This window comes from Sorex fumeus, unplaced genomic scaffold (genome assembly GCF_029834395.1).
Source record: "Sorex fumeus unplaced genomic scaffold, SorFum_2.1 ptg000007l, whole genome shotgun sequence".
Classification (NCBI taxonomy): Eukaryota; Metazoa; Chordata; class Mammalia; order Eulipotyphla; family Soricidae; genus Sorex; species Sorex fumeus.
In genome coordinates this window covers 36,989,413-37,010,476 of record NW_026606064.1, presented here as the reverse complement: position 1 = coordinate 37,010,476, position 21,064 = coordinate 36,989,413, and the positions used below count along the sequence as shown (strand labels likewise).

The following is a 21,064-nucleotide window of genomic DNA, read 5'->3' as shown; positions in this document are numbered from 1 at the left end:
TTGGCTGTGTGCAAGGCAAATGCCCTACCCGCTGTGCTATCTTAGGTTTAAAAAAGTCACTTGACTGACCATGAGATTCTTAAATTATTTCTTTTATCCTCGTTTTCTTTTCTTTTTTTTTTTTTATTAAATCACCATGAATTATAAAGTTATGGTTGAGTTTCAGGTATGCAATATTCCAATACTCATCATTTCAATAACATCCGTTTCCCTTTACTAATGTCCCCAGTTTTCTCCTTGTCCCCCAGCCTGCCTTTGTGCCAGGCATTCTCCCCCTCCCCATTAAGCGGGGTAGTTTATAATACAGTTATTGTATCATGCATATCACTTTACCTCCTTTCAGCATCCAGTCACATTATTTATTTAACTTAAAGTTCCTTTAATATTTTATCACTAGAAACTTTAGATATAGAGATCTCTAGCTTCTTCATAGACCCATTAATCAATTTGGGTGTAGTGAGTGGGCTCTTGGGTGCATAGCTTTTGCAAGACATTGCCTATAGAATATTTACAGGGTTAAGAAAGGCATTTTACGAGAACAGGATGGTTGACCAAGAGGAACTAAAAAACAGTATTGACATTCTTGGTGTCAGTCTATGGTTTAATGAGTAGCCTTCTGAAAAGCCCTTGATAACTTGTTATCTTCCTCATCTGTCCCATGACTACCCTTATTTGCCTCTGCCCCAAAGCTATGAGAAACAAAGCTTAAGCTCAACGTATATAAGTGCTGTTGAATTTATAATAAAGCAGCTTCAGCTTTTACTCACTATACTCTAATCCTGCTGTCTGTCTCTTTCTTTCACTCTCACACTCTCTCCCTGTTACCCACGTTGACTAGTCCCGCAGGACGGGACATTTAGGAATCTTCCAACTCAATTGTGACTCAACAAAGCAATAAGCAATTTTTGCTTACGCAAAAGACACAAAGTTTAATAACTGTCTAAAATAGGACAAAGAAAGCCTTGGAGTTTTTTCTTGAAGTTTAAAATGACTATCATACCCACTAAAATATGCCACTTTTGACTTGCTTCTTATTAACAGACTTACGTATTATTAACAGAAAAGACAGAGTCTAGATCTCATGATACAAAAACTCTGAGGAAATCATGAAAAAAAGTCCCATATACTCTTTAAATTTACAATCAATCACGCTAATCCTAGCATAATATATAAAAAACAAATAAAACATGACAAGAAAAAACTTGGAAGTAAGAAGCCAGAGCATTAGTACAGTGGGCAGGGCATTTGCCTTGAACAGGGCTGACCTGGGTTGATAATTAAGCATCCCATAAAGTCCCTTGAGCCCTCCCAGGAGTGATCTGAGTGTTCTGAGTACAGAACCAGGTGTAAGCCCTGAGCACTGCCAGGTATGGTCCAAAAATTCAAGAAAAAAAAAAAAAAGAAATGAGCTCTTTAAAAATAGACTGAAGGAAAAGCACACAGTAATAAAATGTCTAACTGTCTTCCAAAGATATGAGAGGCTGGGTAGGAGAACTCATAAACGTTTTTACAGCTCTTTGGTTCCTTGGATTGCTAGTTAGATTCAAGACTACTACTGCTTAGGTCTGTAGTAATGATTCCACTTGTCTTTTAATGCTATAACCTTGATTCAGTCATCCAGAGTTCTCACAAGATGATAAAGTACCATTTTGCATCAGAATTCCCTTATATCAGTGTGCTTTGTTTCTAAGAAGTAATACGCACAGAAGTGGCCACAGAGAGACAGGTCAATGAATCCACTTATAGATTCTGTGTAAAAGTTCACAACTATTCCCACTCCAACAGAACATTTGCTGGCACCCTGTTCCATGCTGGAACAGGAGAACAGAGATAGAGGGAGGAGAGTTTTTGGGTGTGCACCCCAAGGCAGCGTTCCCCATTACAAAGACACAATTGATTGCACTCAGAGTTGTTTCTATGTTCTATCTGGAGTGTCCTGAGAGGCAGCTGGAGTCAGGTCAGGAAAGAGAGGATGCAAACCCCAAGGCAAAGAGAGCCCTAATGGTTGAGGGACTTACCTGAGAGTTACCTTAGAGTTTTCTAAATCTGAAGTCAACTTCCTGTAGCAGAACACTCATCAAATTGTAGCCTCCAATGTCTGGTTCCTCTGCTGCTTGAGGGACAATCAGTGGAGAGACACTATAACTGAGCTAGCAAGAACCTGAGTGGCAACAGGCTCTCAGGTTGGTGTGGATTCGTATCCTTAAAGGACCATCTACTCTACAACGTCACAAAAAGAGATTTTTATAGAGAAAGTGAGCAGGAACTAATGCTGATGATGGGTATGGGTAGAACATTGTATTCATAAAATGGTATCATAAAAAATGCTGTAAAGTCTTGTAAATCACAGTGCTTCAATAAAAATGGGGGGCGGTTTGAAGAATAAGAAGGTTTTGTTTTAGGCCAGTGGTACCAAAGTAATCAACAAATTCCCTTCAGGGTTTGTCCCATGAGGACCACTTTGCCTTTTCTCATAAATGTGTTTCCAGCTACGTGCATATCTAAGTCATTTCTCGGTAAGCTTTCAACCTGTCTTTATCAAAGTCTTTTAGGAGAAGGGCATATAAGGAAAAACATCCTTGTTCAGAAGGGCTGCTGATAATTCAGTTCTAAATTTCATTTTGGGATGGTACCCAAAATGAAATTGGGTACCACTTACTTACAGCTCACTTACTTAAGTCATTTTTATAATGGACATATTGTTATGCAATAAAACCAATAAATTTAAAGTATTATAAAGATATTTGCAGTCCATATTTTAGAGTACAGAATCAACAGACTACTTTCCTATAATACAGTAAGTAAATTTCAAAAGTATTAGGCTAAATGGAAAAGGTGAATATAAAAATGTCTCTTGTATCACCTCAGATGTATGAGAGCAAAAACAGGTAGACTGATCTTTTAAGTGAGAATTTTTAAGAATTATTGCTTCCAGGGATAAAGAATAGACTGTGAAGTAATGACATGAGGTAATTTAGATATGTCTTGACTGTTTGAGTCACAGATGCATTTATCTCAAAACTCATTGAATTGGACATTTATTTAATCTAAATATTACACTTACATGTGATCCATGCATATTATTGTTTATTAATTATTCCCTACTATAACTGATAAAAATTATTTAAAAATGAAGCATTCAAATTAGTTTATTATTAGGTAAAATGTAAAAATACATTTTGTGTAATTAGATTAATAAATATTTTGAAAATTGTATGAAACTGTAAAGCTCCCCAAATAGCCAAAGCAATCCTCATAAAGAAAAAATGCTTGGAGGAATTGCATTTCCCAAAACTATAATAATCAAAACTACTTGAGGGCTGGAGCGATAGCACAGCGGGTTGGGCCTTTGCCTTACAAGTGGCCAACATGGCCGACCGGAGTTTGAGTCCTCTGCCCCTCTCGGAGAGCCCGGCAAGCTATCAAGAGTATCTCGCCCGCAGGGCAAAGCCTGGCAAGCTACCCGTGACGTATTCGATATGCCAAACACAGTAACAATTGTCATAATGGAGAAGTTACTGGGCTCGCTTGAGCAAATCGATGAACAACGGGAGGACAGTGACTGGAATAAAGATAGATCTGCAGAACAATGTAACAGAACTGAGAGAACTGAGTTAAATTTCCATGTTTAATGATAGTTAATCTACAACAAAGGATCTAACTATATGAAATGGAACAAGAAAAATTTCTTTGACAAGTTGTGTTGCAAAATTGGATAGCCATATAAAAAATGAGTTTAGAATCATATCACACACCATTCACAAAAGTAAATTCAAAGTGAGATATCTTTAATGAGATGACCACAGAGGCAAAAGCAATAGAATAAAAAAAATGGATTACTTAAGATAAAAAAATCTTCTGCACACCAAAAGAAACTTAAACTATAGTAAAAAGACATCCTACTAAAAAGGTGAAAATATTTGCACACTACACATTACTGCCTTTTGAAGTTTAATTGAACCCTTCTATTCTACTGAGTTTCACAAGAACAGTTCTTTTAAAAAATAACATCTCTTCTAATAAGATTTGTTAGATCTTCCATTTCTGTGTATTCAAGTTTGATTTCTGGAGATATTCTTTTACAGTATTTTCATTTTGCAGTTAAACTAAAAATTGCTTCTTAGCGAAGATTCCTACACACCTAAATTGCCTTCTTTTATTTTCCCAGTAGGTGGCAACATTTGTTTAATTTCGTATTTTCCATTCCCAAATCCTTAGCTGTGTAGATCAGCCTGGCAAATTAGGTAAGTGCTGGTGATATTCCCTGTTACAGATAGTGACTCCCAGTTGGACTTTAAAGCGGAGGGTTGCTTACCATAGCCTATTGAGCCATATTATGTTATCACTCCTTCAGGACTCTTGCTTGCCCATGAAAAAGTTCACCCTATCTAGATCCCACAGGGCTCACACAGGACAGATATAGATTGGATGCAGAAAATGCTGTTGATTTATAAACTAGTATCAAGGACTTAATTGACAAGTGGTATCATAAAATTGAATAGACATATGAAAAATGAATTTAGAACCATATCTCACACCATTCACAAAAGGAAACTCTGACAAATACTTTTTTGGCAGTTGGGTAGACCCAGCAGCACCCAGGACTTACTCCTGGCTCTGATCTCAGGGATCTATCCTGATGAGGCTTTGGGGACCATAAGTGGTGCTGGGAATCAAACTCACATTAGCCCATGAAAGGCAAGTGCCCTGTCTGCGATAATCTCTCTCAGATCCCCCATCAAATACACTCTTGGTTTCTGCAGTACTGGCAGCCAGATGAGCAGATGATGGAAAATGACTAGGTGGTCCTCTGTCAGTGCACTGTGCTTTAATTCATGGGAGCAGTAGTTTGCTCCTCTAATTTTAAGTATATACTACGTTTCTTTTATTCTTCTTATTAAATTGAAAGAAATAAAGATGAAGTCTAGGCTCGCATGGCTTTTGCTGTTCATTAATGATGCAGGAGTGGTGACTGCAGGTCTCCTTGTGATTCCCAGGTTCTTCAATAATTTCTAGAATAAAAAAAGTGAGTAATAAAGTGAAACAATCCATATTAGGGCATTAAATTCTTGTATGCTTCAGCTAACCTGCTACATTGCTTTCTGTAAAACTGCTTGGGCTGCTTCGCACTTAGGGGAAGGGAGGGAACCTGGAATATGAACTGGGCATAACTTCTTGTAAACCCAAGAATGGCAGGCTTCAGGTGTATTTACCATCCCAGGGATGTATTGTCTCAGCAAAGACCCCTGTCAACGTCTTGGGTAAAGAATAACTTAGGATGCGTGCAGACTGCCCATTCTCCCCATTCTCCAGGAATATATTGTCTTAGCTGAGACCCCTGTAAATGTCGTGGGTAATGGATAACTCAAAATGCGGGAGATGACCTAAGGCTTAATGATTCCGGCTATAATCTTGCTTGTGCTGACAATCAATGTACGTAAAGGCTGATCTTCGAATCTATAGGCTAAGGAGTGATGTAATTTTAAATGGATTGGTCAAGAAAGTATATGTTGTTACAAATCTATTGGCTATGAAATGCACGGGCTTTGTTGTAATGGTTGATGAAGGCCTATATAAGATCCCCTTTGAAGAAGCTCGGGGCTCTCTCAGCCGCTGCCCACTCTGAGGTATGCTGTGGAGCCCCAGCATGCTGGTCTAAATAAACCTCGTTTTTACTCCTACAGGAATTGTGTCTGTCTGGTCTCTCCGTGCCTCCCAGGGCCAGGGGATTCCTGATCCCAACAAAAGATGTTCAGACTCAGAGTTGGAAAGTAGAAAAGTTTATTGGGAAGTAGAAGAGAAAGGAAAAGGAACTCCTCATGTACAGAGATATTTCCGACACAGCAGAATTTTGCAAAACTATCTCAACTTCAAAAACAACACTCCTGATTATGGTCATTGAAATGAGGCTACCAGTACAGGAGAATTTCAACAAAGACAGAGAAAGCTGAATAGTCATGGAGCTCACCCAGTGTGGACAGAGGGACAGAGACAAGTAAAGTGAAGAAACATGAGTTTATTGGGTTACATGCCTTGGGCAGGCCCTACCAATCTCCAGAGAAGCTGGGCTAGAACCACCCTCTGAAAGAGGCTCAGTATGGTTTTTAAGGTATCTTGGTGGTGGAGGGGGAGGGGAAGGGAACAAAAGACTGGTGTGCTTGGTCTGGAATACTGTTATCCACAGGGAATAGATATAAGGAAGATGCAACGCAGTCTGGTGGCTTCTGGGGGCAGGCTGATCTTTGATTCCGGGAGCTATCTTATAAGCTGGCAGCCATGTGGTCTCAAGCAAACCTTACTAAAGTAAAAGAGAAAACTGAGAAAAATCCAGACAGAAATCACAGATCTAAAGAATACACGAGTTGAACTGGAAAATACGACAGAGGGGTGAATTTTATATGTATGTATAAAATACATATGTATATGCATATATGTATATGTAAAATATACACACACATACACTCCTGTTGTTGCTTTGGGAAGCAGTCTCTGTGCTTTTATTTATGGAAGCAATAGTTTGAACTTTAAAGTTGACTTAAACTCTCTCTGGCCTGCTCAAGCTATATATTAAATGCATATATTAAAATGTATTAATAGTATTAAGAGTTCTGTGTGGCAGCATCTAGAGAAAGAATAATTGCATCATACGAGTTCCAGAAGGAGAAGAGAGAAAAAAATTATTATAATTATTATTATTTTTTGCTTTTTGGGTTATACCCAGTGATGCACAGGGGTTACTCTTGGCTCTACACTCAGAAATTACTCCTGGCGGTGCTCAGGGGACCATATGGGATTCTGGGAATCAAATCCGGATTGGTCGTGTCAAGACAAATGCCCTACCTGCTGAGCTCTCACTCCAGCTCCTAGAAAAGAATTCTTATTGTTATAAATAATAGCTGAAAATCTCCTCAAGCTCATATCTAAATTACATTGTACACAAAATGACAAAAATCAGAGATAAAGAGAACCTTAAAAACAGCAAGAGAAAAGCAAAAAACTCACATTTAAGGGCACATCCATAAAACTTAGCATATTTTCCCATACAAATTCTCTAGACTAGAAGGAATTTACATTATATTTACAGAACACTGAATGAAACAAAACTTTAATCACTTCAACAAAGAATACTCTTTCAAGCTAGTTTAGCAGTAACATTTGAAGGAGGATAGAAGTTTTTCAGGCAAATAGCAGTAAAATTTATTATTATTATTATTTAATAATTTGTCACTGTTAAATAGTACACTGAAGTATCTATCCTCCAGTTGTTCATCGATTCGTTCCAGCTAGCACCAGTAACATCTCCATGGTGAGACTTGTTAATGTTTTTGGCATATCTAATACGCCAAGGGGAGTCTGCCAGGCAGAAGTATCTATATTAAAGGGAAAGACTAGCCCAATTAGAAGAAAAAGGATACCTCAAACACATTAATTGTGGGAGAGGATAGTAAGAATAAGGTCTCTTAGCATAAAGTCATTTATTTATTTATTTGGGCTGGAGCGATAGCACAGTGGTAGGGCGTTTGCCTTGCGCACAGCCGGCCCTGCCGAGCAAGGTTCAATTCCTCCACCCCTCTCAGAGAGCCCGCAAGCTACCGAGAGTATCTCGCCTGCACGGCAAGCCTGGCAAGCTACCTGTGAAGTATTCAATATACCAAACACAGTAACAACAAGTCTCACGATTGAGATGTTACTGGGCTCGCTCCAGCAAATCAAAGAACAATGGGAGGACAGTGACAGTGATTTATTTATTTATTTATTGCTTTCAATGTAAAGTAAAAGTAAAAGTAAAGGCCCTCCCGTTGGTCATCGATTTGCTCGAGCGGGCCCAGTAACATCTCCATTGGAGACTTTGTTGTTACTGTGTTTGGCATATCGAATACACGGGGAGCTTGCCAGGCTCTGCCATGCGGGCGAGTTACTCTCTGTAGCTTGCCGGGCTCTCCGAGAGGGGCAGAGGAATCGAACTCGGGCCGGCCATGTTGGCTACATGCAAGGCAAACGCCTTTCAATGTAAACATAGCTTTAAATAGCTTTGTTACTAGCAATAAGAGAGGAGGGTTCTGGTTTGTATTCAGGGAAAACATTGTGTAAAACCTAAGCCATCCTGAAGGCATGAAGGCCTTTCCGCACAAAACATTTTTCTGGGGTTGGGGGGGGGGGGACTATTAAGGTGCAGAATTCAGACCAGGTGCTTTGAGGCTTCCTGAGATGAGAGCTGACTGGGACAAAGGCCACAGGAGAATATCAAAAGAAGAACATTAACTGCTCCTACCTTTCCCCCTTGGCAACCAAGCTAACAATGAATGGGGATGGGTGAGTGTGGGAGGGTAGCTTGGTGGAGGAAGAGGCTGCAGGAGTCCCTTCTCCTATTGAGATAACATACTTTCATGCTGTAGGGCTTATTTCCTAATTCCCTTAAAAGAAATCTTTATCTACCGCTTCGCTTCTTCCCTCCTTTTATTTCCCAAAGAAATGGTCGCTTCCTGGGGCTGGTAAGACTTAAGTCTACCCTATTCAGGGGGCTCATCACAGACTTCCTTCAGTCTTAAAATTCCCAGGTGCTTCGTCCGGTGATGGAGGAGGTGGGTAGACAGGGAAGCTGCAGATTACTTTCCTGAGGCTGTTTCACCTTTCTCCCAGCCAGTTCACTTATGACACCTGGGAAACCTACTTCTCCACTGGTGTGAGGGATAGTGGGGGTCAGACTCCCACCAAAAACATGGGGACATCAAACAACCATCAATACATTTTTTTAAACAACACAATGACTAATATTTTATTATTCACTTGAAAGTTTCTGAGAACAAATCTAAATCATAATCATAAAGGGGAAATTGTAAGTATGTGAGGCAAAACACATTAAATAATTCTATGGTGATATTTTACAATATTTACATATGTGAAATTATGTATTATACACTTAAACTTGTACAATGCTACTGTTTAATTGTATTGCTCAGCTTAATTCCACAATAATTGTCAAATAAGTGTTGACTATTAGTACCATGGATTAAGTAGACATAGCAATGAATGATAGCTATAGCTGTAGATAGGAATTCCAGGGGTGCTTTAGCCTATAAGTTAATTTGGGGGAATTCCAGAGACATCATTGACCCTGTAGAGAGTCAGGCATCATTGCTCCGGGCAGATGTAGATTTAGTCCTTTGTATAGGAAAATCACATCACTTGTGGCCATCCAGGTACAGATCACACAATTCATTTTCTCTTTGGATTGAAGAGGTGAGGTAACCACATCAACTTCTAGGGGCTGCTGGTCATTTGTGCATTTGTGCGAGTGACCAGAAGCACAGTAAAGATGACACAGATAACTCAATAGAATCCTTTGCTGAGTCTTTATAGCCTGTTGAAGTCAATGCTAGGTGCTTTATTTAACAGTATTTATTTATTTATTTATTTATTTATTTTTCATGGCCTTTTTATTTTGTTAGTGAAACACCATGAGGTACAGTTGTAGACTTACAAACTTTTGTGCTTGGGTATCAGTTATACAATGATTGAGTACCCATCCCTTCACCAGTGCCCATTCTCCATCACCATTGATCCCAGTAGCCCTTCCACCCCCGCCAATACATTTTTGAAGATGGAAATAATATCAAGTATTTTTTTTACTGTAATTTATTTATTTATTTATAAAATTTTTATTAGTAAGACACCATGAGGTACAGTTGTAGACTTACAAATTTTGCGCTTGGGTTTCAATTATACAATGATCAAATACCCATCCCTCCACCAGTGCCCATTTCCCACCACCACGGATCCCAGGATCCCTCCCACCCCTCCATCCCCCCCCCCATCCCACCTTGCCTCTATGGCAGGGCATTCCCTTCTGTTCTCTCTCTCTTTTTGGGTGTTATGGTTTGCAAAAGAGGCATTGAGTGGCAATCATGTTCGGTCTATAGTCTACTTTCAGCATGCTTCTCCCATCCTGGGAGGATCCTCCCAACACCCTTTATTTGGTGCTCCCTTCTCTGTCTGAGCTGCCTTTTCCCCTAGCATGTGTGGCTGGCCCCCAAGCCATGGGGCAAAAGTCCTGGTACTAATCTTGGCCATTCTTGGGTGTTAGTCTCCTATTTTGTTATCAAGTATCTTTTTTTGGATTACTAGGAATCAATCACACACAAAAAAAGAAAATGGGAAGAAAGAAATAATTAAATAATATGCTACTGAGTAACAATAGCTCTATGGGAAAAAAAATCAAGGGAAAATAAAGAAATTCTTAAAAGCAGCAAACATGAAGGCACATGCTATCAGAATTTTTTTTTTCTTATAAAATACCAACTCTTCAGGTTCTAGTGATAGACGTGGGAGAACATACTGATGAATGTTATGTTTCATATTTTTTATATACTTAGCGGTAGGGTAGTTGTCTTGCACGCAGCTGGCCCGGCCGAGTCAGGTTCTATTCCTCCGCCCCTCTCGGAGAGCCCGGCAAGCTACCGAGAGTATCTCGCCTGCACGGCAAAGCCCGGCAAGCTACGTGTGATGGATTCAATATGCCAAACACAGTAACAACAAGTCTCAAAATGGAGACGTTACTGGGCCCACTCGAGTAAATCGATGAACAATGGGAGGACAGAGACAGTGAATTTTTTTTTAACAAACTTTGGTTGTAATGTGCATGTACCTGGAATTTTATAAGTGAGAAAGGGATTATGCTGTTACGTTGGAGGACCTCTAATGGTGCAAAGTTGGAGTTCTATGGAAAAATGTGTATGCATAAAATTCAGAGTAAATAACATATTTAATAAACAGAAATGTGTAAGTTAATTGACTAGAGGTTAGATATAATCAAAGAATTGTTGGAGTTGGGAATACTATAGCTGAAAAATTAAAAAATTGAGATTACAGGACAGAAAGCCTGAAATTTGAATTTAGGCAGAGAACTTATAATTATTTACCAAGGTTAGACCAGTAATTATTTTCCATTCAAAGAAAATACAGTGCATATATTTAATTCCCTTAAATTAGGTGGATCTAAGTAGCATGGGCCTGAATGTGACTGAGAATGAAAACTGTAAAGAATGAATCCTTCTAGAGAACATGATGGGAGAAATTTCACTTTTTATTTCATGCATTTCTGTGTCATTTGAAGAAAATAGTTAAATATTTTAAGTTTGTTACTTCCATCACTTGACTTCCCGTTAATCGTTGATTTGCTCGAACGGGCATCAGTAATGTCTCCATTTGTCCTTGTCACGTGCTAGTGTAGCCCAATGGCATCTGTTTGTTCTAGGAACACGAAGAGCCTCAAACCGATTGTTCATGATCTTGATAAAGAAGTCTGACCATCTGGTAGGTGGGCAGCCACACGGTCTTTTGATGTCCCGTGGAATCCAGTTATTTCCATGGTAGGAGAAAGAAGAGTTCATGAAACAAAACAAAACAAAACACAGGGAGGGGAAGTCATACAGTGCCTTGAATGTTAAGCAAAGGAAGATGGAGTCAGTTTTGTTCCAGAGCCTCTAGGTGCAGGGTACTTTACCTGACAGTGCCACCCAGACTCGCCATGGGCTGCAAATTCTCTGGAAAGTGTTCATCTATAAGAACTACGGATAAGTAGGGATGGGAAGCAGCCCCTATCTACCACCCAGAACACTAAGTGCTAAACTTGGCCTTTGCACATCTCAGAAAAGTTGTTTTCCTTCAGCAGTCTGTTCAACTCCTTTTTCTTTTCTTTAGAAGGAAAATTTTCTTAAGAATTATTTTTTCTTTTTTTACTTTATGAAAGTTTTCCCAATTTGTTAGCATCTTTTTGTATCTCCCAACATTCTGTGGTATGTACTTTTGCTTTTAGCATAAAAGAGGAAATAGGGTCTCTCCTGCAATTTTTGGGGCTGGAACCTTGATTGTTGGAGATGAATTAGGGTAGTTGGAACTTTCCCTTCTTTCAGTGAAGGTACTGGCACTACTACTGAGATCTTTTGAAGTGGTGAGGTGGGGTATCTTGAGTTCTAGTAGCTATTTAAAGCATATTCTTCCAATTAAGGTGAGTCTGTACTTACTATTACTTTCAATAGATCTATAGTGACTCTGGGTTAGTTACAGGGTATGTCTTCCTGGGGGAACAGGGTTGAAATAAATGAGAATCTCTTATGTGTAGTTGTTGTATTAATAAAAATTTATAGAGAGGAAAGGATGTCGGGCTATTCAGCCTTTTGCACACTGTAGTCTCCAGAGAAAGTGAAGGGTGGAGCGGTCTTCCTGTATGGCAGATAACATCTGATTGTGAGACAAGTAAGGTCCTTTCCCACATGTGTTATTTGCTTTGATATTTAAACATCAAATACTCCAGAAGGGGGAGCTGGGAGAATAAGTATGAACATGCAAGAAGAGGTTCTAATTATGAATGTGGTGCCTGTTTTTCATTTTAAATAAACAGAATCTCACCAACCTGGATGAACCGATCATTTACATTTACTTTAAAAGGAATGCATTTTGGAACCACTGGCAAATATTGAAACTGAATATTTTTATATTGTGTCAAATACACATTTTGGGTCTTTTGATAACTTCTGATATTTAAATTCTAGCATTTAAGAAATACTTCATTCCCCCTTATTGCCACTCTCATTCCCTCATTTTTGGCATCATCTTTCAAAACTTCACCCATGTCTAATATGATAATGCATCACAGAATATAGTCTGTTGGAATCAACATGGGACTTGAAAATTCTTCTAAGAAAATATGCTGCACATTTCATTAATCAATTAAAGCCAATACAAAAGATGCAATATTTACATTGTCTATTATTTTCTAAATATTTAAACGCCTTTGTTGACAATAATTCTGAGTTTTAATTGCTTTCCCTTTTTTTAATCTCTTCAATTAAAAGCATTTTTGTGATTTGCAGTTGGCACACATATACATAAAAATGCCCAATACTATTTATTATTAGACAAATATAGTCAAAACCACAACATATCAATACCAAACCACGATAATGGCCTATTTAAAAATATTTGAAACAAGTATTAGGGAGGGTGTTGTGATAAAGGAGTTCTGACCTATTGTGGGCTGGATTGGAAATTGCTGCAGTCTCTATGAAAAATGATATGGAGACTCCTTAATAAAATAAAAATGGAAATTCCACATAATCCAATAATTATGTTCCCGGGCATATATCCAAATGATATTAAAATATTAATTCATAAACTATATTTATAGCAGCATTATTCACAATGGACTGAACATGACTCAGTGAAGAAGATGTGGTATATATAATCAATGGAAAAGAACTTAGACGTTAAATGGAACAAAACTGTCTCTTTGGGAACAAAAATGGATGGATACTAGGTGATTATGCTTTATGTACATATGGAATCAATGGCAAATAGATGGTTTCTCTTATATATGGAATATAAATTACTAAAGCAAATTAACTGCTTAGAAACAAAGCTAACTTTTAGTCTGTGGTTATCAGCAGCAAAGAAGGAGTGGGAGAGAGGAATGTCCAGATAAGTCTCTTTGGTGGTGGGATGAGAGTGGAACTTTGGTATTGGTAGTGGTGATAGATAAAAGTAAACCCTTGAGGACTCCCATTCATTGCTGGTGTGAATGCCAACTGGTCCAGTTTTTTTGAAAAACAATATGGACATTCCTCAAAAAGCTAGCAATTTAGCACCCATATGACCCAGCAATACCACTTCTAGGAATATATCCCGGAGATGCAAGAAAGTGTAGTAGAAATGACATCTGCACCTGTATGTTCATTGCAGCACTGTTTACAATAGCCAGAATCTGAAAAAAAACTGAGTGCCCAAGAACAGATGACTACATCTCCACAACGGAATACTATGCAGTGATTAGAAAAGATAAAATCATGAAATTTGCATATAAGTGGGTCAATATGGAGAGTATCATGCTAAGTGAAATGAGTCAGAAAGAGAGGGACAGATACAGAATGACTGCACTCATTTGTGGAATATAAAGCAACAGAATGTGAGACTAACAACAAAGGACAGTAGAGATAAGGGCCAGGAGGATTGCACCACAACCTGGAAGGTAGCCTCACATGCTGGGGGGAAAGACAACTGGGATAGAGAAGGGGCTATTAAGTAAACGATGGTTGAAGGGATCGCTTGGGATGGGAGATACTTGCTGAAACAAACAACATGGCCTCTCTGTACCTGTATTGCAAACTATACCACCCAAAAGGCGAGAGTAAGAGGGAATGTACCTGCCACAGAGGCAGGGGGTGAGAAGAGATGAGGGTGGCAGGAGGGATACTGGGAACATTGGTGTTGGAGAATGGGCACTGGTGGAGGGATGGGTGCTCAATCATTGGATGACTGAAATATAATCATGAAAGTTTGTAATTCCATAACTGTATCTCACGGTGATTCAATAAAAAAGTAAACCCTTGAAATTTCATAATATTATGAAGAAATGACAGATCAGTAAAAAAAAACTTACCTAAAGTTTACCTACAAGATTATTAGAAGATCAAGTGATACTAAAAATAGCTATCCAGGAGATAACTTGGTAAGTGGTAAAGTGCTATGTCAAATCAGAAAATGTTCTCAAATTTAAACCTTTTAAAAAATATTTTCCCATTCATTGAGTTTCTTTTTTTTGCATAGGTACATCTAAGCTAATATTTATTGATTGCTAGTCTCTTGTCATTCATGACAGCACTCAATAGAATGGTGGAGAGTAGGACTGTATCTTTTCAACATTTTAAATTCCTTAATATGGAGCAGGTGTGATTTGACTGTATTTGTACATTATTATTAAATTAACCATTATTATTAAATTAACTGATTACTGAAGATGTGTGTTTCCTTAGGAGTTTTAACTGAAATATCAGAGGATTCTGAAAAATAATAATCTGTGTGGCATAGAGCTAAATAAAATCATAATGTAGAATAGTAGTAGATAAAAACAGGTATGTGCAGACTTATCACCTAGCACAATTCTCTTCATAAAAAATTTTACTGTACATCTTCTTTATGTTGTTGTTTAACCCTGTTTTCCCGATTATTTCCAGATATTTACTAAACTTTTTTGTATTGACCAAGGTTTTGAAAAGAGCATTGGATTGTTTATGTGGGTCAATGAAGCCAAGTTTCATACATGGTTTTGTAATTTAGAAATTACAAAATTTAGAAATGGTAGAAATAATACCATGGAAGAAGCATGATAATACCAAGATAATAAGCCTGGAAGAAGGGCCTCATTTATCTGACAAGACTCTAAAAGTAGGTAGAGGTGACCTATGTTACCAAAGTAGGTCATCTCTGTTGCATGTCCTAACCTTCAGAATTCTGTCAACTCTACTGATTCCAGGGACTTCATCCTGACTCTGTACCACACAAACCCAGGCCTGAGGTAACCCTGGTAGTTTCTTACTTATCCCACCCACTCCCTGAACTTAATTTAATCTTTTATTCTTTTTGGAAGTGAACCAAATTGCTCTTGGGAGGTAATAAATGATAAGATTTTGGTTCTTCTCAATATCCATAAACCTGTGGATTCTCCTCTAGTCATACTGTTATTTTTGTCACATTTAATGAGCACTTTTAGGCTTCTGAAATCCCTCCTGGTACAAGGTAGGTAGTAAAAATAGGAATTTCCTGAATACTTTTCTGTAACATTACTTCTGGTCATTGAGATGCTGAACATGCAGTCCAAAGAATAAAGGGGGAAGGATGATGAAGGTCTTTTTGGATCTTGAGCTATGTCAGCAGAACAGGAAAGTCTCTGAGAGATGCTAGCCTCATGTACTCGAATTTGAAGGCTTCATAGGATTTCTTCCTGAGGAAACCAAGATAGTTCTGCTGTTATAAAGCTCCAGGAGTTGACATTCACGCTGTGGTTTATGTGAATGCTGCTCTGGATTTGGAGCAGTATATGATTTTGGGGGCTAAATGTTGTGGGTCTGAGAGAGAGAGAGAGATTGCAAGAAAAGAAAAATTGCAGTTCTTATTAATGATTAAGAAAAGAGGGAAAAAAGGTACAGTCCCAGCGCCACCATATATGGTGTAGAGTAAACTAAAAGTGACCAATACAAGTGATTCATGTATAATCATAATTGATCTATGTTAGTCAAAGGAACTTGTACTCAGTGTGTCCTCATTTTATGAAGATTTACAATATTCCATACCATGTATTAGAAAGAATAAATATTCTATACGATTTGGGTAGGTAATACGTGCTCAAATCAAGTGATATTTAAAAAGAACATGAAAAAAGACACACATATATAGTCTGAAAGTTTAGGGGAAATAAATAATCAAGGAATTGAATCAGGAAAACATGATAATTACAGGATCCTAAAATGGAAGCAAATAATTCCTTCTTCCATGTATTTATTTCAATTAACAGAATATCCTTCAATTTTATCCATGCTGTGGCAAACTGCGTGGTTTCATCCTTTATTATCATCCTTTATTATCATCCTTTATCAGAGCTTCCTAGTATCCCATTGTATATACATATCACAGATTTATTCATTTATTTGTTGTTGGGCACTTGGGTAGCTTCTGTATCCCGGTTCTTCTACTAAAAATTGCAATGAACATAAGTGAATAAAGCTTATATTTTCAAGTTAATGTTTTGTCTTAGGGTATATGTCAAGAAGTGGAATTGCTGAGTCATGAGAGTTATATTTTTACCTTTTTCCTTCATGTTTTTAATTGATTGAAGTTGTATGATTTATAATTCTGTTACTAGATGGCAACATAATTTCAATATAATTACACATAATTGTATGCACATAATTCCAACACAATACCCATTGCCATTGTACCTCCCTCCCTCCTCCAAAGACCCCAGTGCTTCTCCCTTACATTCCTCAGCACTGTCCCCATCCTTACATACACACACACACACACTCACACACACACAGACACACACATGTCAGTTATATGGATCACTTCTTCCTTTTAATTGCCCCTTTGTTGCTACCTTGCTGTGTACTCTAAGTCCCACATATGAGAGATACATTATTTATCTATTCTTTTTTTTCTAACTTCACTTAGTGTGATACCCTCTAATTTCTTCCATGTTGCTGCAAATTGCATGATTTGTTCTTTCTTAGATCTGCACATTATTTCATGGTGTATATATAGCAGAACTTCTTGATTTATTCATCCATAGCATGATTTGTTCTTTTTAGATCTGCACAGTATTTCATGGTGTATATATACCAGAACTTCTTGATCTATTCATCCATAGTTGAGTATTTGGGCTGTTTCCAACTCTTAGCTATTGTATTAAGCACCGCAATAACATAGATGTGTATTCTAAAGTTTTTGAGAAATTTCCATATTATTCTCTTTTCTTTTCTTTTTTTTTGGGGGGGAGGTGATGGAGGGGGAGGCGCATACCCAGTGATGCTCAGGACATACTCCTCGCTTTGTGCTTAGGAATCACTCTTTTTATGGTTGTGGGGGGTGTATAGGGTTCTGTGGATTGAACCCAGTTTGGCAGTATACAAGGCAAGTTCCCTGCTTGCTGCACTATCTCTCTAGCCCCCATACTATTTTCTACAGATTCTGAACCATATGACATCCCCACCAACACTGATTGTTTCCAGTCTCATGTGAGCTGCTATCTAATTGTTTTGATTTACATTTCCCTAACAAAAGTGATGATGACTACTTTTCCATATGCCTATTGCTTCTTGGATAAGTTTCTGTTCATCTTCTCTCCCGATTTTGTATGGGATTATTAGAGAGGATCATAAGTCATTTGAACATGCAAGTCAAAGAATAACAGTGTTGCTGGACCCTTTGCGGTGGGTGATTGGTTTAAAACATATACAATATAAAATCATTATATTGCTCAATGGAATTAATATATATATAGTTAATATGAAAATAGTACTTAGTGCTAATAAATATTTGCAATAAGATGTCACTTTACACTCATTAAAATTACAATATTTCAAAGATTGACAATATAAGATTTATTCGAAGAGTTGTAGAGACTCATATTTTGCATGTGGAAATCATAACAAACTGCCAGTGGAAATGTGGAATAGAATAGTAACTTCAGAAAGGGATTAGACATGGTTAATAGAGCCAAACTTGTAAATTTCTTCCTATTGCAAAGTAATTTCACTTCAGGTTATTTATTCATAAAAGTAAGAACATATACAGAAAATTATTGAATAATGTTCATAGTTAATATAATAGAACAATATATAAATTTGCCCATATATGATATATACCATTAACATGAAAGCAAACTGGTTTAACTATACAATGAAAGGGGATTCATCTTCAAAAGGTGATGTATAACTGAACCACTAGCCCAAACACTAATAATAGCATAGGATCCAAACTACAACAACTAAATTAAAAAAATACATTTGTCAAGGTGTCAGGTTGGTGTGATGAAGGGAACCTAGGATCATTGATGAAGAGATGGGGTCATAGGATAGTGGGATTGGAGGTGGGAGCATTGTAACGGTGTTTAATAAATATAAAAAATAGAATAAAAAAGGGACAAACTACTGATAAAGAAAATAAAATGACATGGTTAATTAACCAAAGTATTTTTTGGTGTAAAAGGAAGTAGAAACAAAAATATTTAATATGATAATAACTATATGAAGTTGAATATCAATAAAAAAGTCAATGTGATAAAGACTGAAGCATGATGATTAGGAAGCACATGAGGATCTTTCAAAGGCAATGGGAAAAAATTTATATCTTGGTTGGGGTCTGAGTCACCTGAGTGTAGTCTTTGCTGAAACACAATGAACAGTTTTATTTTTTGTTTGTGGGCCACAACTTGCAGCACTCAGAACTTTTGGTTCTGTTCAGAGAACACCCCTATTGGTGCTCAGGAAAATAAATATTGTGCTGAGAATTGAGCCCAGCTTGTGTGTATGTAAGGCAAGAGCCTTGCCTATTGTAATATCTCTCTGATCCAAACTGCACAGTTTTGATCTTCATTGGCACATAATTCTAATTATGCTTCAATAAGACTATTATTTTTAAAAATATTTTATATATATTATATTTTGGAAATTATAAAATGCAAAGAAAACTAGACATAAATTCTCTATTCCAGGAAAATAGTGTCGAGTAGACATACTGGAAACCTGTCAAGAAGGATTAGAGAACCCAGAGATGGAGAATCAGGGCACAGGCAAAGGGGAAGAATGAGAAGTACACGTGGGATTAAGGAGAGGCAAATGAACAGAGACAACAGGAAGACAAGTACCTTAAAGTATTGATAGGGTTTGACATTACTGATTTAGTTAACAAACTTAGGCATAAAAAACTAACGATATTAAAGTCAATAAATTGAATGATGGCAAGTCAAATTAGGTATATGGATCTAGCTCATTCTTGATATAAAATTATCTATTTATCATACATCAAGTAATTTATTTAATCTATATGTATCAAGTTAGGAAAATATTCTAAAGCTTTTGCATTCAAGGAAGGCCATTTTTGGTACCTAACTTAAGCTCTTTTCTTTTAGTTTTCTTTAAAGTTTATATAAATGTGATGACTCTTGTCGAAAATATTAATGTTCTTTGAATCCCTCTCAAATACTGAAGAATTTAACTCTTTTCTGATCTGTTTTCAATCTCTGATGAGGGAGGAATTTTCAAAATGGAATATTCCTGGACTCTTAATTAGTAAAGCTCATTTCAGATGAGATGAATATTATGGTTTAGGTTATCCCTGAACCTTGTCTGTCTTCAAGGTCATAGGCATAGCGTGATCTTGGCTGTGTCACACCATCTTCATGAGGAAGAAGATTATTTTGAATTTAAGATGAGGCCAAAATTCTGGTAAAATACAAGAAAACCTCTTACACTGAAGGGATAAAGTTAGGTCTTAAAGTCACACCAATATGACTAAACTAGCAGATCTGAATTATGATATTTGACTGTTCCCGGACATCTCCAGGATTCCTTGAGGAGCGCTGCCTTCACTTCCTTCTACCTCAGGAATATCTTCAAAAGCCCTCTGCAGAACCAACCTCAGGGCCTGCCTGCTACGTGTATGCCACTTCCTGTAAGAGCCAACGAAGAAATAAATGATGGGGTTGGCACAGCTATTGACACAGGTTAGTACTTTTGCAGCTTCAATAAAGTCATTGGGGAGCATAGGAGACCCTTCTAGGAACCAGAATAAGAGAAACCAGTGGATGCCCCAGGGCAAACCACAGAGGAGGAAGACCAGAACTGTGAGCCCAAGGGTCATATACAGCCTGGTCAGCTTTATCTGTTGGGAGCCGCACAGCAATCCGATCAACAAGGCTAAGCTGGATCCAGAGAGAAGCACAAATGAGAGAATTAACCACACAGCAATGATGATATCATTTTGCATGCACGAATTTCTATCGCAATTTCCAAATGTGCTGTGACAGTAATTCTCATGCAATATGGTCAGCAGCAGGGACAGGGTCCAGAGCAGGGCACACATGACAGCAGACATATGTTGTGGACGGTGGAAACGGTGCCAGAGGGGACACAAGACTGACACGCATCGCTCAGTGCTGATGACACTAAGAATGCTCAGGCCAGTGATATAGGCAAAGTTCTTCGTGATGATGGCAATTCTGCGGATGGAGATGGCGATCAATTCCAAGTCACCAATAAGTCTCCCCAAGTGGAAAAGAAATTGGACAGTGAGGAAGAGAAAATCAGAGGCGGCCAAGTTGAGGATGTAGACATAGAAAGCAGTCCTCTGTATCTGGAAGGTCAGGAGCTGGAGTACAATTCCATTTCCTGCCAGCCCAACCAGGGAGATTATGACTGCCAGTAAATCTAGTGTTAGAATCTGCATGTTGTACATTGTTTGAAAGATCTCCTTACTTCCATTTAATGTTTTAAGAGTGATCCCCCAAACAGGGGTAGTTGACTCCAGGCTTACAAACTCTCCACTGGAATTTCTGGAAACACAAACACAAACAAGTGAGATCATTGATTCTTATTACCACAATATTAGCTGAATGATCAATGATTTTTATGAATATTATAGAAGAAAGAATTAAAGATTTGCAGAGATTAGGATTCATTTTGAAGGTCTCACAAATTTGGCTTCTCTACTGAAATACAATCCCCCCCTACAAGAG

General features: G+C 37.8%; 1 protein-coding gene across 1 annotated transcript; it reads right to left on the bottom strand.

The window, feature by feature from the left end:
• Positions 1-19,860: 19,860 nt before the first annotated feature.
• On the bottom strand, positions 19,861-20,775 carry LOC130016182 (mas-related G-protein coupled receptor member X2-like). Its single transcript, XM_056106858.1, has one exon. The coding sequence runs from the start codon at positions 20,773-20,775 to the stop codon at positions 19,861-19,863; it is 915 nt and encodes a 304-aa protein (XP_055962833.1).
• Positions 20,776-21,064: the final 289 nt, after the last annotated feature.